This window comes from Sylvia atricapilla, chromosome 21, assembly GCF_009819655.1.
Source record: "Sylvia atricapilla isolate bSylAtr1 chromosome 21, bSylAtr1.pri, whole genome shotgun sequence".
In the NCBI taxonomy this organism is placed as follows: Eukaryota; Metazoa; Chordata; class Aves; order Passeriformes; family Sylviidae; genus Sylvia; species Sylvia atricapilla.
Window position 1 is genome coordinate 4,396,219 of NC_089160.1, and position 17,906 is coordinate 4,414,124.

Here is a 17,906-nt window from a genome sequence, read left to right on the forward strand (position 1 = left end):
ACAAGCATTGGTGGTTGCTGACTCCTCTTCACCCTACAAGGAGTATGAGAACAATTAACTCCCACAGAACTAGCACTGCAGAAAATCAGAGCACTTAGTATAACTTTGTGGTGACTGTTTTTAGCTAAATAAACTAAACCAGGGTCTAGCCTTAAGACTGTCAGTGATTTGATTTCCTGTCCTAACAGAAATTACCTCATCTGCACTTAAGAACAGCTCTCGAAAGTGAACTTATGAAGGAAAAAAAGTCCTCAGATTCCAGATAACCTAATTTGGAGTTTATCATAGTATTATTTTATCAGTTCACCAACCCTATCAGAGGATGAACCTACTGGCAGAGGCTACTTCTTTCTGAAGCCATGCAACCTTATCCCTTCTGCCCCTCTGCTGCACCAAGATGCCCTCACCAGATCTGCTTTCAAATACGCTGGGAATTCCCTGCTGAGCACTGCCAGTGCCAGCCAAAGTACACATTCTCAACTGCACTATACTTTCAAAGTGACACCACAGAATGCTACTCTGAAAGAACCAGCACTTTACATCCCAACATTTAACATTCAACAGTAAAGATCAATACATCCTGTTAATTCAGGAGAAAAGAGTGAACCTTATACAACTTCATGTGATGTACACATGAAAAACAGAATGAAGTCAGACACACAGACATGAAGGAACACTTCCCTGTGTGTTTCCTTGTTGACCTTTGGTGATGACCAAGCATTCATTATAGCTGTTGTGTAATATTGGAGGGTAACAATAAATACAAATTATCACTGAGTCTGCCACAAAACAGTGTAAGTCTCCACTGCCATATAACCAAGTCCTGCAGAGAAACAACAAAACTTCATATTCCTGGCATCAAGAGCTGTAATGACAATAGAGAACACTGCTGGGGTTTTTAAGACAATATGAAATTCTCAGTTTCCAGACAAAGTTTCAAAGAAAAGCTCGTAAAGAAGCGTACACCAAAGCAAGCAAGAAGTGCAATGTTCCAACATTACAGAAAGTTGTAGAGACTGAAGCAGAAGGTCAGGCTGCAGCCAAGAAACAAGAAACTGAGAAAAACACGAAATCCTATCAACTGCAAGCCATAACATTTTTATTCACATGTACGTGTAAGTACATGTACACACCTACAGACAAGTGTCACCTCTCATCAGTGCCTTCAGAGAAAGCACTGGACGGTTAACGCTGCAGGGAAAAAAATCAGTTTTGGGGCTGCACAGGAAGATTTTAAGACTTTATTTTTAGCTTTCTATCTAAATTACCAGCAATTCTCCACCATTACCAACACTTTACACCAAGACACGAGGAACTAAGGAAAAATCCTGGATATCCAGTAACCCTAGAACCGTTTATTAACTACAAGGTTAAGTTACACTCACTTTGAGTAGAATCACAACTTTCTTTGAGTGAGGAAACTAATGGGCACAAGACTAGCCTTCCACACCTGTAGTTTGAGAGCCACCACATTGGCAGAAGCAAGGCACAGGACATCTCTTGCAAAGAAGAGAAAGGGTGGCTTAGAGAGCAACCCAAAGTGAAATGAAATTAAAGGTTTGAGAAAGTTCTTCAATTAAGAGTGACAGAATAAAATGTCAGTAGACCCATGGAGCCTACAAGAGGAGAGAGAGGAAGTCCATGGGTGAAATAACTTGCTCAGCCTATTCTCAACAACACACTGCTGGAGAGATTCAAGGTCTTTCAGCTATCTTCATTTGGCTCCATGAGTCACCACCCTCTCCAACCCAACACCTCCCCAGCAATACCCTCAACAGTGGTGCTATTCTCTGTGCTTCAGGAACCCCAGAGATAGGAAAATGCCAACTATTTCATCCATGTATGGGCTGCCCTGGAGTTCAAAACCCACAACCTGTCAAAACAAGCTTTTCCACTCATTCCTACTGCCTTCAATTGGTTGCCCTGATGCTGTCCTCTTCTTGGCATAAAAAAGTCAGAAAAATCCGGAGGTGTCACAAGCAGGTTTTGTTCTAAAGCCAACATGCCAGAACCCCTTGTCCAAGTGATTCAGCCACCTGCTTTTCTTTGATCATGCCCAGTTTCATTGTTCAAAGACCTGCAAGAAATATGAGTCATGTTTGTATGAGGATACCAGCTCACAGGTCTTTCATCCTTCTCTGTAATTAACACAATTTAAAACAGTAATTCTATAATTTACATACAAACCCTTATTTTAGGTTACGGCTCTTAGACTAAATATTTCAGTCTATGGACAAAACCTCCAAACGAATTCGAGGCAGAAAGCTGCAATGCACATTCACTGAAAAACACCAGTTCTTACTCAGGTTTTTTTTGCTGTACAGGATGCAGCCCAGCTTCAAAGTCAATATCTCATCTTTGTGAGTTACCCAGTTATCAGTAAGATTGCCTGCAAACCTTGTGAATGCTAGAAATCATGCTGCCTCTCTCTGAACACTTAGCAGGAGCAATTTTTTCACCAACCTAAAATTTTACATGTAACACTGAACAACTTTTTTCAAGTTGCATCCCCAACTGCACAAACATAATCAGCTCACAAGGCTGCTGAAAGCAGCAGTTCTGCCATCTGTCTGCTTATTTCCACCTCACACTTGTGCGGGCACAAATGTTTGTGAAGCCGTGCAATGATCCAGAGAGAACCAAACTCTGTAACCCATCAAGCAAAAATATGTATTATTGTTAGATCATTTTCTGATCTATACAATGCAGGCTGGCACAAGCATGGGAATAAACAGAAATTACATTACTAATTTTAATGACAGTGCCACTTCCCGAAGTCTAGAAGTTCAGAAGTCAATGTAGCAACTTTGCACCAGGTCTAGCAAATAAATCTGAAGAACACATAATAATTTCTGGAAAATTCAAATAATTTTACTTAGTTTGCAATTGTGGTGTTGTTAAAGTAAGAAGCAGGAGGGAAGAAGTGAAGTGATCTACTGCTTACTAAGAGGAAGCAAAGTGCTTGCTGGAAAACATTTCAGTGCTGAGATCTTCACCCCTGCCTCAGTTTCCTCCACTAATTAACAGACAGCAGAACTAATCTGTCCAACAAACATTCTGCAACACAGATAAAAAAACCATAACACCAAGGTGATATTGTTGTAGAAACACAGACAGAACTCAACTCTCTTACAGCATTGAAAGAGTGAAACAGCACAAAGCTGATGTTGCAACCTATAGTGGTCTGGGATGGAGAACAGACACAGGACAATGCACAGCAAAATGGCTACTCCGAGCAGCAGTTGCTAAACAGTTGGTATCTACAAAAGGACAGACACGGATTTGCAAAAGACCTGGGTAAAGAAACTCACAGTGGAGTCTCCCTGCCCTCCTTTCATTATTGGTACTCTGATGAAATCACATAGGAGTTATGAAGAGCATATAGGGAAGACTTGCTGGGGTGGCAGGTTAAGTAGGAATCCACAGAGCTGGGTTGTCATGACAGCAGCTGAAAGTATGCAAGAGATGTATAGATCCTGGGTGTTAGAACAGCAAGGACTACAAATAAGATCATTAATACATTGTATTTTTAAACACCAAGAAGCATACACTACATCTCATTAATGAAACACAGACTGCACGACAACTGTTTGCATTGGTGAAGGTGCACGAGGGTCCAGGACACACACAAAAGAACTTGTATTCATTAAGTACCGAGAAAGCACAGGTTCTCACAAACTTGATAGTCATGCTATACATAAGAGCATATAAAAGTGACATGCACTCTGGTGGACCAACACAGTCGAGTCTCAGCTGGAGCTTGGAAACTCACCACACGAGCTCCATTCCGTTTAAAAGCAAAGTAAAACAGCGGAAACTCAATTTCAACAACCCCTTACGTTAACTCTGCAATCAAAGGGATCTGGATCATGCAGCAACTCGGTAACTCATCCTGGCGGAGAGGAAGTAACTTCCCGTCACCGAGGAGTTACTCCCTGGAGCGGCAGAGCTCTGTCTGCAGCAGCATGCCCGGCACAGGCAGGCTGCAGGTGCTGACATGCTGGGCGACACCGTCCTGCCAGGTCACCTCTGGAGGCAGTGGGGCACAGGGTTCAACACAAACACTGAACAACAGTGGCCAGGGATGGGAGTAAAACAGGCCCTTGCTGGACACTCTTGCAAGGATGCTTGGGAGGCAGAGGGAGGATGGGAGTAACAGGTGTTTATGTGATCTGTTCAAAACTCTGGGAATATGATGTGGTGGATTACTCAGGGACTCGGGATGTCTAACGCCAGGTGATCTTCAGGAGTCATTACAAAGCAAGGACTCCGCACGATCTGAGAGCGAAGTAGCGTTACAAGTGCCTGGCACAGGGAATGTACAGGTACACCAGTGTTCACAAATCCGGGACTCGCACGACAGGGCTCTTACACTGGGTACTCACCATCCAGCACTGGTGACGGAGAGGCCCGCACTCATGCAGAACACATGGACAGCGAGAGACCGCCTAGCGAAGGGGTCCCAGTAAGGACTACTGGCGAAAGGAGCGGGGAGCGGGCTCCTCGGGCGCTGCCGAACACAGCCCACGAGCGGGGACAGGGCACTGCCCACGGAGGTGGCCGCGGAACCCGGCACAAAGGCGGCCGCCCGGCCCGGGGCGCTGCCAGCGGCGTGAGGGATTGCGGGGGAGACGCCGCCGGCGAGCCCGACGGGCCCGGAGGGGCCGGGGCCGGGTCACGGAGCGGGCGGGCGGCGCGGCGCTCCCCGGGGCCAGCGGAGGGCAGCGCGGCTCCCGGGGAGCGGGGGCGCCCGCGGGCCGGGCCCGGGGACAGGCGCGGGGCCAGGCGAGGACAGCGGCCGGGGAAGGTGCCGGGAGGGAGGCGGGAGCCGGCGGGGAGGGAGCAAGGGAGGGGAGGGCGGCCGGCCGGGGGGGAGCCGGGCGGGACGGGCGCGCACGAGGCGCCCACGCGGGCGGTCGCGGCGATACTCACTATGGGTCGTTGGTGAAGCGGGGGCTCCGCGGGGGCTGGTATCCGTACAGGTGACAGTAAAGCACGTCGAAGCAGAAGCAGCACATCTCGGCCGACACCACCATCTTCCTGCAGCCGGGCCCGCCGGAGCCAGGGGAGGCGAGCAGCGAGGAGGCCGGCGGGGAGAGGCCGGCGGGGCCCCCGCCGCAGCTGGGCGGCAGCGGCGGGGACAGGGCGCAGCCGGCGGCGCCCCCCGCCAGCACCCCGATGCCGTTCAGGCGGGGGCCCCCCGGCGGGGGCAGCGCCCCCGGCTCGCCCCCCGCCGCCGCCGCCCCGCCGCAGTGGGAACCGCCGCCGCCGCCGCCCGGGCCGGCCGAGCCCGAGGGAGGGGAGCTGGAGAGTTTCTGCTTCTTCACCCCGCAGCAACCCGCCGCCATCTTGGAGCCGTCTCCCCCCACGCAGCGCTTCCGACCCATGGCGGGGGGGCCGGCCGGCCGGCCGGGGGACGTGCGGCGGCCCGCTCCGCCTCCTGCCGCGCCCGCTTCGCCTGCACGGGGAGGGGACGGCACGGGGGAGGATGAATGAGGAGCGGGAGGAAGAGGAGGATCGGCGGGGGAAGGGGGGAGGAAGAGACAGAGAGAGCTGCGTTAGAGCGAGCCGGCGAGCGGCCGCGGCGGCCAGGGCCGGGCCTGAGGGGGCAGCGCGGCCCGCAGGTGTGGCGGCCTTTCCCCTCCCCTCCACACGCCGAGCCGCCCCTCTCGCCTTCCCCCCGCGCTTTATCTCCTCCTTCTTGCCGAGGAAGTGGAGCAACTCCACCTCGCGTGCTAAAAAAAAAAAAAAAAAAAAAAAGAAAGGAAAAAAAAAAAAAATAAACCCACAAACCCGAGCTCTGCAGGCGCCGCACGGCAGGAGCAAAGCCCTTGAGATGGTTAAAAACACCCCGCTAAATAATTCAAGTGACCTGAAATGCCTTTCTCCGGGGAGGAGAGGGGGAGGGCTGTGCTGGAGCCGCCGGGCTGGGAGCCTGGAGAGAGTGCTGGGATGCAGCTATTAACCATGCAATCGTGATGGCTAAAAGCCACGGGCTTTATAGCTACATATATATATTGTATATAATATTTTTCTTTAATTACAGCTTTGGCAATTACTTCTCGAGCCATAAATAGCAGCTTGGAGCGTAGGCCCGCAGCCGTGACCCGGTGAGACCACGGCCCTGGGTGCCCGCAGCGCTTCTCTAGGGAAGGGAAGCCCAGAGGAAAAAGGGTATCAGTTCCTGCTGTTCTCCAGACACCGAAAATTAAGCTTATTAAGGGAGGGAAATGTGTTTTATATTACTGCTTTACGTTAGCCTCGTATATACCTAGATCTGAATGGATGGAGAGACTTTCAAACGGCCATAAAGCGCTTCAAAATCGGTATGTATATTTAGAAAATAACACCTCACCCGTCAGTGTTATGCGGCCGTCTCTGGCATGGGATGTAACAGCTGTTTAACATAGAATAGCGACACTACAGTATCAAAGGAGACAAGGGGGTGAGGACTGCCACACAGAGTTAAAATAATACCACAACTTTAGAGATTCAGCCGTTAACACAAGCTGAAATGAAGTATAGAGAAAGATTTCAGTCTCAAACTACTACTCAGTTTTACATTTCTAGATAGAAATGGTTTCTCCAACACCGTCATTGTATTAGTTTTGGCTGCATTTTAAATGATGGATTTGAAGAGAAAATCCCCAATTACTAGATCTCTAATACTAAATGGGTTAAAAGGCCCTTCGAAGATTTCTGTCCAAATACTGGCCTAAACTTCTCTTGCTCTGACTGTGAATCATAGCCTGAAGTAAAACATCTGCAGGGAATAATAGCAAAACAGAAAAGAGAATTAGATGGTGTGAAGCAGTCGTTTCCATTTTTAAATGTAATGTTTATGTTTGGAGCTGGTGAATACTTGAGAAGGGAGCCCAATTACTTTCCCATACAACTTTCAAGTTTCTTTCAAAACAAAGGCAGTGTTTTCCACTTAGGGATTCATTTGTTTAAAATCAGTTAGCAGTGACACCTTCTGTTGCTTTTGGGAAAATAGTTTCTCCAGGTATTGAATTCTGTCTTTTTCTCATTTTTTTATCATCCTATATTATTTAACACCAATATTTATAAAAATATTCAGCAATTGCAAAATGCTTACAATACAGACAGAAATATTAATTGTTTGCTCCCCTGGAACAGATATTTGGAGGATTCATTGTAAGGCTCAGATGTCCTTATCAAGACTACTGATAATGAACAGTGATAACTTTTTGGTTAAATATTGTATTGCAACGGTCCCTAAATGAAAGGGTAAACTAAGTGGATTACTTAATCATTAGAAACACCTTACTTTTTCCACCTCTGCTGATGTTCTTTGCTGTATTTGCTTTTATTGTGCTCCTATTTTACCTCAGCGCATGTAAAGCGTAGCAAATCTCTGTGTAAAACAACAACAAATACACAAACACAATTGTGGAAATTAGTGGAACCAGGGAGAATCAAACATCTTAAAGTGGAGAGACCTGCAGGCTTACAAAATGTTCTTCATAGCTCAGTGGAAATTTTCCATTTCTGTTTGAAGGAGCATTTATTCTTTGGATAATGTGGTTTGGGTTAAGCGCAGCACGTGTTTCATTGGTGCTTTGCTTCAGTTAAGTATCAAGGACTTTTACATTTCTTACTACAAGAAGCCCTGAACATGTTCAGTTCCTGAAAGTGCTTCTAATACTCTGCTAACTTCAGCAGAGTCTTTCCTGTTGGTTGATGACAGTGCTGTGCCTCATATGTGCAGTCAAATATCCCAAGTGAACTCCGGGTGAAAAAACAAACTCTTTAGCAGCACCAACAGAATCAGAATGGTTGTGCAATTAGGTCAGTGCAATTTAGGAGTGATGTAGCTGTCCTTTATGACTTCAGCTGTTCAGCACCATTGCTCACTTCGTGTTCTAAAGCCCCAGTGATTTCAGAAAAGTCACTTGTTACAAGTAACAGATTAAAATGAATGTTTTAATTAAAAAGCACAGCTCATTATTCTTCAAAAGGGTTGTAAATTATTATAAGAAACACAGAGTTATTTGCAGAAAAAGATATTTCTTAGTGATCTGAACCCGCTCTGAAGGATTGCCCTTCTTAAACCAAACAATCAGAATTATTAGTATCTGGGAGAAATGCTATCCTGACAGACCCAATCTAATTCCTTTTGAATCCGAGGTGAAATTTGCACTGACTGTAGTAGAAGTCAGATTGTTGTCAAGTGGGCCAAAAGATCATTTAAGTTTCCCCATTATGTTCCCTACAACCTAATTAGAAGACAAATCAACCAGGACAAGGAAACAATGAGCCAAAATTTGGCTCCATCAAGCAGGACCTAATCCTTGCCTTATTAGTATCAATTCTTTTAATAGGCCCTGGAACAGGTGAGGGATTTAAAAGGATACTTAAAATAGCACATTTAGGCTGTTTGGCTCCGTGTGCACTTCTGCAAGACTAGTAATGTTGGTTTGAGCAGCTCTACCTCAGCTAATTGTTCCCCTTCCTGCCCCACCCATTCTGCTGTGTTCATGCAGCTGTTTGTGCAGATGTGAGGCAGAAGATCAAGTTGAAAAACACACTTTTCCCTGAATTATTTTTCAGCCAAATCAATTCTACAGTCTGATTTATCAGAGGGCTGCACAAAGATCTGTGTTGGCCTCTTGGAGTGGCTACACAAAATTGAGAATTAATGGCCTTGTGCAGCTTAAACAGTGCTGGTGAAAAATTCGAAGATGCAGCCTAAAGCAGCATTCCATATATTTATGGAGAAACTATGTCAGAAATCACAGAAATGTTTGAATTTTAAATAATAGGTGAAGAAAACCAGTCGAGGAAAGATAAAGGGCCTTGAATGGGAAGGAAATTTGTTTATGCTTGGGACTGTAGAAAAAGTCAGAGCAAGGCAATGAAGGAAAGAGAAACAGAAAGTCCTCTTTTCAAAATGCAGAATATTCCACTTTCTGAGAACTGAAGGAAATATTATACTACAAATAATCTGTAAAAAACCCCAACAAACCCACAAAAACCTTTCAAAATTTGAAGGATGTAAACAGCTAGCATGTCTATGGAGTTGTTAGTTACTATTCTAGAGAAAATCTTCCAAAACTCAAAGTTAAAATCTAGCTTTCTGTCTTCCCATCATAAAGAGCTGTTTTGGATGGGCCTGCCATAAAACTGGAATATTTTTGTGCTGAAAATTCCTTTGGTCTGAGGAGTTTGCACCCATTGTAGAGCCAGTCTAGGCACCTCTTCCCTTGCTCTGCAGCCTACAAGGCATCAAGGGTGTAGCTGGAAAGAAAGTGGGTTTGCTTGTTACTTTTTCACATTATTCCCCAACTGGTCTATCCCACTCTCGAGGCTCATGTGAGTTTTCCTCAGTATATTCTGCTTAGACAGAATAGTTCCTGTTCTTCACTTACACTCTGTGTCTCAGCTGGCCCCAGGAGAAATTAGTTACAGCCCTGAATCTAGGCCAGCAAGTGTGCACAAAATCTAACAAAGTCAATGAAAGTTAGCTTGCACATGTCTGAGAACAGCAATTGTTCCTACCAGTTAGAGGCCACATCCTGGTATTGTTCCTTATATCAAACCCCCGTTGAAGTTTCTTCTAAAAAATCTTGTACAAAAAATCATCTCCGGATGTGATAACAGCCAGCAGACAAAAGGTCCTCACATGTTATTTTACTGGAATCCTGGCCCTGTTTCATATTTTGGGCTAAGTTATAATTTTACCATACTGTGAATCCAATCTGTATTATTTTAAAATTCACATTGTTTTATAGATGTTTTTCATTCCAGTGTGAATTTAGGGTTTGGTCCTGTTAAACAATCTGAGCTTCTACTGCAAAACTGGGCATTAGTTTGGCCATTTAAAAAAAAAAAACACAGCAAAACAAGCAAGCAAACACCCCACCAAATAAACCCTCCAAAACAAATAAGTAAAGCAAAAAAAGCACCATTCATTCTACAATGTTATTTGTCAAAGTAAACAATCTAGGACTGAACAGCTTCTGAACTAGAGATAAAAGCATTAAGTGCGTCAATGGAGTCAGAAAAATTATTTAATTAAAAACCTAAAGTTCAAAGCACTTGTAATAAATGGAAGGTGAGACTAGTAGTAGCTTTTTAATGGAATTCTTTTCAACTAATTCTGTGAGCTGCAATGTTCTTCACATATTATGTTAATGCCATATCCTCTCCTTTTCCAATGTATTTTTCCATTGTACAGTGACAAAAGGAGATGTAGCTTACATAGCTGTATTCTCAAAATGAATTCATGGCTTCATTGAGGTCAGTGGAGCTACAGTGATGTATTCTAGCTGATTTCTACTAATCTATTAATAATAAGCCTTAGGATATATTTTTTGACATGGCTGTTTGTAGTTGGTCTCCTTCACAAAATGTTTGCCACCAGCATGGAGAACCTTTTGCATTAACAGCATTTCTCAATTCTGAAGAGTCAGAGCTTTAAGGAGTTGTAGGTTAATTAGAACAATATTGTGTGTTTATCCAGTGCTGCTATACAGACACCACTAATGAACCTCAGCACCAGTCAAATAGGGTACAACAATTGAGGTGTATTAGGCAAAGAATGTAATTGGTACTTTTCAGGTGTATGAGTGGATGAGCAAGATAAAATGCATAGTGATGCTTTGCTAAGAATTGAAATCTGGTCAGGACACCACAATTACAAGCCTGCTTATTCCCAAGAGTTGCACTAAACCTTTAGCCATCCCAAGGGGCCAGCACTTGATTTTATATGTCTTCTAAAAATACCACAATGAAACTTTCATATAAATTTAGTTAATGCGAGGAGCAGCAATTCCAGAAAAGAGGTGAATGTTAATGATGCAAATTGATTGTTTTCAATGTTAATTGATGAGGATGACAGAAATGCTCTCATGTAAGGAAGCCAACAGGCATAAATTCTTATCTTCCTTCTGATACAAGACTGCATTCAGCTTCCTTTTTCAGGTGAAAATTTAATTTTCTTGTGAAAAGATTTGATTTCTTCTGGCTGCTGCTTTTGCTATCTTTGTGCACACGTTATCTAGCTTTTGGTGTTAAGGAATTCCACCTCTGTTGCCCTAATGTCCAGTTCTTAGCTCAGGTTCATGCTCCCTTGCTCTGCTATTTTACCCTGTTCAGATAGCATTGAAGCTGTCATCTCTCTGGTCCTTTCAGAGAAATGAGAAACACTGCTCTTTTCTCCAGAGACTGAAGAACTTTTTCCTTTAATCTTTGCGAGCAGTGAAAACTCAGCAAATCCTTCTGCTGCCCTTTACCATCCTCAGTTCTATAAAAGAATCTGTGAATCTTAAGGTGGCTGAGAATTGCTCCCACTGTTCCAGGTGGAAACATCGAGTCACTTGACATTGGATAGGTTTAGTTTCTCCTAATGAGATATTTTGGCTATTGTTTTGAAAGAGTGTTCATTAGTAGACTATTGCAGCTTCCAAAAAATACAAAAGCAGGGCACTCAAGTGTATTTCCATCTTTGGTATTGTAATACGTTGCTATTTATCAACTGTATTTTTTTTTCCTTTCTCTCTTGAAGTATCAGAATTCTTTATGCTCAATGCCTAAATTACTTACCCTTAAATCTTCAAGTGCTTCTGATCTGTAGGTGTCACCCTGAATGATATGTTGGTCCTCCTTTCTGGTTTGATAAAATCACCACTTCTGTCACTCTGTTGCACTTCTCTCTTTTTCTGTGCAAAGTAAAAACTGACAAATGCAGTGTTTTGCCATAAAGGTGCTGGTCCTTCAGCACCATGAACTGCTAAAAGCACTAAATACACTGTCTTAACAGAGATTTGGTATAAACTGAATGTTAGTTAAGAGCGGGTGTTACCTTCTGTGGCAAAAAGCCAGCAGGGCTCCTAAAAACTACCCTTGGCACTGCAGTTGTTCCTTTCCTCACTGACACTCCATGAGGGCAGCCCCAGTGTGACTGATGCTGAGCCTCACCCTCACCCCAATCCTTCACATTTTCAGTCCTGCAAATTCTTCTTTTCTTTCAAGTGAGGAGGAAGATCCAAACAACTCGTGAACACCAAATCCTAACTCTTATATTTATTTTTTTTTTAAATTTATCATTTTATTATTATATTTATTATGGCTTTAGAGGGGACTAGCAATCCTGAACCCCAACTCCTGCAAGTTTCTGAATAAAAGTTTTGAATTTGTAGGAACTGGTAGAATTCAGTGCCTCACTTATTCATAGTTACATTTTCATTAGTTTTATTGCTTCCTTTCTGTAGAATTCTTGTTCTCCAGCATATTTTCTCACGTACTTTCTATTGCAAAAGTCAATTCTCCTTTCAGACATGTGTAAATCAAATTACTCCAGTGAGGTGAATAGAATTTCTCTGTTACAGAATGATGAGTTCAAACCCAGACCTTTTAAACCGCTGGGTCTCCTTGTAAATTGATGAATGATTTGTCAGTTTTTAGGTCTCCTGAGCTATCCTATGTTTTCAAGGAAAGTGATATTTTTATAGATCGATATCCATCCCCACAAAACTTTATGTCTTCCCATTTTTCTGCTCTCCCACATTTGTATTGTCACTCTAGGGAAAAGCCTTCAGGCTGCCTGCTGCTGGTGATAATGCCTGTCATAGTTGTTTAATGTATAAATTAAACACATTGCATTAATTTTGGATAAAAAGCAGCTGATAAACATGCAAGTTTCAAAAGTGTTCCCTCTCTTGTGCACTCTTCCTTCCATTCACTAGTTCTGATAATCCTTTTTCACTTTATCAATATAACTCTCTCTGCCATTACAGCAAGTTTATAAAAGTAGACCTTTTGTTTTTAACAAAAAATCATTTAAATAAGGTAAAAGACATTTTAGAATATTAAAATAAATAGTATTTCTTTAACTATGAAAAAAGTTAAAGCATTAAGGATGCACTGTTGCTTTTTATGTTTCCTGCTAACAATTATAAAAGGTGAAGTTACAGTTTTTAACATCTGGAAATATGTGTGATATTTCAATGATATTTCAAATATCAAGACTTGTATCTGAGCCTTGATTTGCATGCTTGTTTTTCTCAGTGGTTTCTTCATGGTTAATATTCTAATATTCTACTGACTGCCAGAGATTGCACAATAGTAACATATTTTTTATTTAAATATCATACATATGATTTGAGGAAATTAGTATTTCCATTCTTAATACTAAAAACATATCCTTGTTACCTCAAATGAAAAAATAAAGAGCATCTCTGCTTGTGTTTTTTTAAGAAATCTATAAGTATTTTGATCTACAGGCTCCAATTATAAATGAGATTCTGGGTTTATTACCATCTCCCTTTAAACTGCATCTCAATAATAATTCATTTGTTTTGATTAGCATTTCTAAAGAGCATTTCAAGATTGGAAGTATCCCTGTGACACAGTTGTGGAGAATCCTAGCACAGCTTGTCAGGTCTAAGGCACTGAAATATTTCAGGGCTGTCCTTTCTGGGGTGGGTCCTTCCAGCTAATGCTCAGTTTAGATTAGGGATATGGAAGAAATTTGAAAATAATGTAATAAAAAAATGCTATGTGTTTAACTCTTTTAAAAAAGTCACATAAGAGCTTGAATTCTCTGGTTTTTTATTGCCTATTTTGTGGTTGCATTCCCAGGTCAAAGTCCAGCTGTCCAGTGTGGTCACATTCAGATCCTGCCATGACCTGTAAGTCTCTCACCTCTCAATTTTCTATTGCAATAGAACAGCTGCCTGAAAACTGTTGTGGAATACTGAAATATGTCTTTCATTGAACGATCATAACAATATATATTGGATATGGCTTGTCTTGTTACGTTAAATCCATGTAGTTCAAGCATGTATGCTTATAGTATAATATATCTGCTTTTTAAAATACTAGCTTATGATAATCTCATTCACTGCATTTTAAATGGAGGGCTCAGAGCTTATCAAATCTAGTTCTGTTTCTCTAAAATTCTCTGACTCTAAAATCAGTTCTCTTTCTAGTTAAATCAGAACTGAAAGTTATCAAAGAAAAATCTTACACTTGCCCACTGATGAACAATTACCAAGCATTACATGTCCAGAGTAAAAAATGGATAACATTTTATTTTATGAGTCCACCAACTAATAGTGAATTAGAATAAAACTCCCGTGGGAACGCATTTGACATTCGCATGAATAACAGATGAGTTCATTATGATCCCCTGCTTATAAAAGAAATGGCAAATGAATTCATAATTATTAAGCATTTAAAAGTAACATTCCCCCAAAAGATAAAACTCTGCATTAAGTACCCAGCTGTGGTTCAGCTGCAGGGCTTTAAAGAACCTGAAGTGAAGTGATGCCACAAATGATTGGTCATTTGCCACATTGTTTAACTACTTGGTTGCCAAAATAATGAAGGTTTGAAAGCTAGTTAATGCCTGTGAATTAATTCTGAAAGTTTGAGATTAATCTTGCTTCCAAAGCAGAGAATACAGATTAGATACATGGTGCATGAAAGGATTATGCTGGTCTATGTATAAAGAGGAGGATTACAGCACATATGGCTACTGACATGTACTCATGTTGTAAGTGCCTGTGGGCATCTCATTTGAAATTTGTATTAGAGTTGAATTTTGTTGGGGTTTTTTTTTGGTTGATAGATATGTGGTTTTATAGATGACAAATAGCACTCAGGACAGTAATTTTGCTAGAAGTGACATTCTCAAATACTTGCCAGGCTGTCACATTAGCATAGAGCTCACAGCCAGGCAGGAAACAGCTCTGCCATGAATGGAACCTCTGCCCTGTGGTGACACCAATGGCACAGGGTCCCAAAGGTTGCCCTGTCTGCCAGGCAGAGAAAGAAATAAGAAATGCTGACAACAAAGTCAAGAGAACAGCAGAGGGAACTTGCAAAAAAGGAGGATAAGTAAAATCCTTTTCTTTGTACTACCAGCACCAAGGACATAAACAGAGAAGGGAAGAGAAATAGACCAAGTTAAGACTGTTCTGAGTGCTGTCAGCACCAGAGATGCAAAATTCTTGTGTATGGTACCCAAATTAGGTGTAATTGGTAATAATTTATTCACCAGAAGGTTTGCTATTATCAGCTTTGTTTATGTCAGATGGAGATTAAAAAATAGTTCTGTTTCTTGCAAACTGCTATGCAAATTTCAGCTGCTTTATTAGATGTCATTATCTCCTAGGAATGATGTGAGACTCTTCTCATAACAGAAAAAAAAAAAAAAAAAAGATAACCAAATATAATACAGGATTTATTTGAATTTTGAGATTTTAATTGACAGAACCTTATTTATATGTATTGTGTCTGTAATATGCTGTAAGCTTTCTGTTCTGCTTTGGAGTAATGTTGCTGTAACCATTCATGCCAGGAAAGGAATAAAGCTGGTGAGTGTTAATATATATATACATACTGTATATTTAGCAAGAAGCATGTAAAGAATTTTAAAATTCCTTTTTAATTTTGCATTACTCCATGCCATGCTTTTAGCTGCTCTAATTCAAAATGTCAAGAACTCAGAGACAGGTTTATTAGGAAAACATATATCCACTGCATCTCTACGCTGTATTAAATAGTGGAAAATCACTTCTTTGCTCTTGTGAAGATGTGCTGTTTGAAATTTTAAAGAGATTGAAGTACACGAGTAGCTCTAAACTATTCCTTTTAGCTACTATGTTGATAATTATCTTTGTCTTTATAACATATCTCACTGATCCTCAGTTTTACTTGTTTCAAAGGATGGGGGGGGTATGTCATAAAATATTAGTTCTACTTAGAAAAATTAAAAGAAGAAAAAGGATAAAAAGGTGCACATTATAAAGTTCAAGCTACTTGCTGGCCTTGCCCCTAACATTGTCCTTTTTCAGTGCTAGGAAATGTACAATACACAATTTGTAGCCACAACAGAAAAGATACTGAGAATCCAATTAGTTTCTTACCCTCTGTAATTCACTGGATGATTAAAATTCAGCTAGATACATAATTACATTTATTAACATACAAATTCATTTACATTTCTTATTTATGACCTTGCACATCACTGCTTGTTCACCAGTGGTACAGGAAAATGTAGTTTAATTTTAGTTTATAAGGAATTTGTTCTTGCTGGCAAGCACTGGAAATGTGGTGCAGTGCTTTAATTTCAGATACTGCAAGAGAATTTTAAAATCCAAGTAATTTATTTATTATAGCAGGCTGCTTGGAAACATTTACTCTAATTTTTTATTCTGAAAACTAGTGTTTATTTATTCAAACTTTTTACTGATTTTCCTTCCCTACACATGAAAATTAAATGCAGAGTTTTAATGTTTTAGATCATGTGCTTTCAGGCAACTGCATACATTCATCTACATGTTCAAAACTCAGAAAATATGCTGCCTTTTACAAAGAAAAAACTCTTGAGGAAATTGCCATTTCTCTTCCAGAGGTAATTTCACAGTTGTAGGGGGTTTGCATTGTTTTCCTAATGATACTCTGCAGGGATTCTTGGTTGGAATTCCATGCCAGGATCCCTGAAATCAATGGAAAGGTCATGCCCTTTGGATTGAGGTCTCAGGCACAGAAGAATATCTTCACTTCTGTGTCAGAGCCAGACCGAAAAAAGGAAGGAGAAGGGTGCCAGGTGTCCATGGGTGGAATAACCTGCTCTCAGCACGGATTAGAGATGTTTAGAGGCAGTATGTGACTGCAGAACGGGGCATGGATCCATCAGAACCATCCCATTTCCCCCTCATCAGGATGCCATGGGTATGAGTGCAGTGTCCAGCAGTCTCCAGAATTCCCGTGGCAATCTGCAAGCCTGGTTTGTCCTGTCCAAATGCTGCAGGGTGGGCACATGTGGTGCCCATCTGAGCAGAGGGCAGGCCTGGGGAAAACCCTTCCCAGTGAGCAGTGCCAAGGGCAGAGCTGTGCCTGCTGCTAAGCTTGGCTTTATCCTCCACCCTGACAGAGTCTGCCACACAGCAGGGAGTGCTGCATGGCTGGGCCTCTGCAGGCTTTGCTGCATAACTTCTAGTTGACTGGAGAGATAAAAATAATCCCTGACATAAATCAACTTCGTTCTGCCTCAGGAGGAAATTTAAATACCTTCTCTCCGGATGTTCTTCCCTCTTTATAAAAGAGGCAAGTTCACTTTCCAGCCTTCACACTCTAATTCTAGGAAACGTTTCACCAGGGATTGCCACAGTGAAGGTAGAGCTATTGCTGCATGAGGGTACAAGGAATATCAGATAGGGACTCAGTGGTGGGAAATGGAAAGGTATTTTAGAAAGGCTCCTGAGTATTTCCCTTCCCAAGATTCTAGTGCCAAAATGTTTCTTGAATTTATGAATAGAAGTGGATAAAAATTTTGAATGATTTTGAAATTCTCAGAGTAGTGGTTTGAAAGGACTGGGATCATTCTTGAGATTTGGTTGAACTAAAATAGTTTCAGCTGAAATAGTAGGAAAAAATGTGAAACATTTTCTTAGTTTGTAAAGGAAATATCTTAACATACTGAAAATTGTCATCTTTTGAAACAGAAGTACCACTTTCCACTTCCAAGTTAATATAAACTGAAAAGTAAAATATGTGTGGTTTTAGAAAAAGTCACAAAACATTTTATCTTTAATTAGATGTAATATTTCAGGTTTACCCCAAATGGAAATTCCTAGGTTTTTATTTTGTAAAAAAATAAATATTGTGTGAATTCTGTATGAACTGAGATTTATTCTTCCTTCCTTCTGACATTTTCATTTTGTTATTGAACTGGAAGGAACTTCACTTTCTCGCTTCTGTTTATGAAATTTTCACGAGACACTGTGCTGGGAGTTTTCAGGTGACCTGTGTGTTTTCAGGTGATTTTTAGCTCCTCCCTGTACTGTACCAGTGCTGGACCTTGAGCCTTGCTGCATGCTCTGCCTGTGCTCTGCTCTGATTCTTTGGGACAAAAATACAGTGGGTAGGGTCTG

General features: G+C 41.7%; 1 protein-coding gene across 2 annotated transcripts in view; it reads right to left on the minus strand.

Moving 5' to 3' along the window:
• AMMECR1 (AMMECR nuclear protein 1) overlaps positions 1–17,906 on the minus strand; it is an 84,525-nt gene that overhangs the window by 57,009 nt on the left and 9,610 nt on the right. Inside the window, exon 2 of one of the 2 annotated variants that reach the window (XM_066334040.1) lies at positions 4,933–5,458. In XM_066334040.1, the coding sequence (XP_066190137.1) occupies positions 4,933–5,458 (526 nt within the window). Of the gene's footprint in view, positions 1–4,932; positions 5,465–17,906 lie in introns of those variants that run through there. The other variant, XM_066334038.1, reaches the window with a different exon arrangement.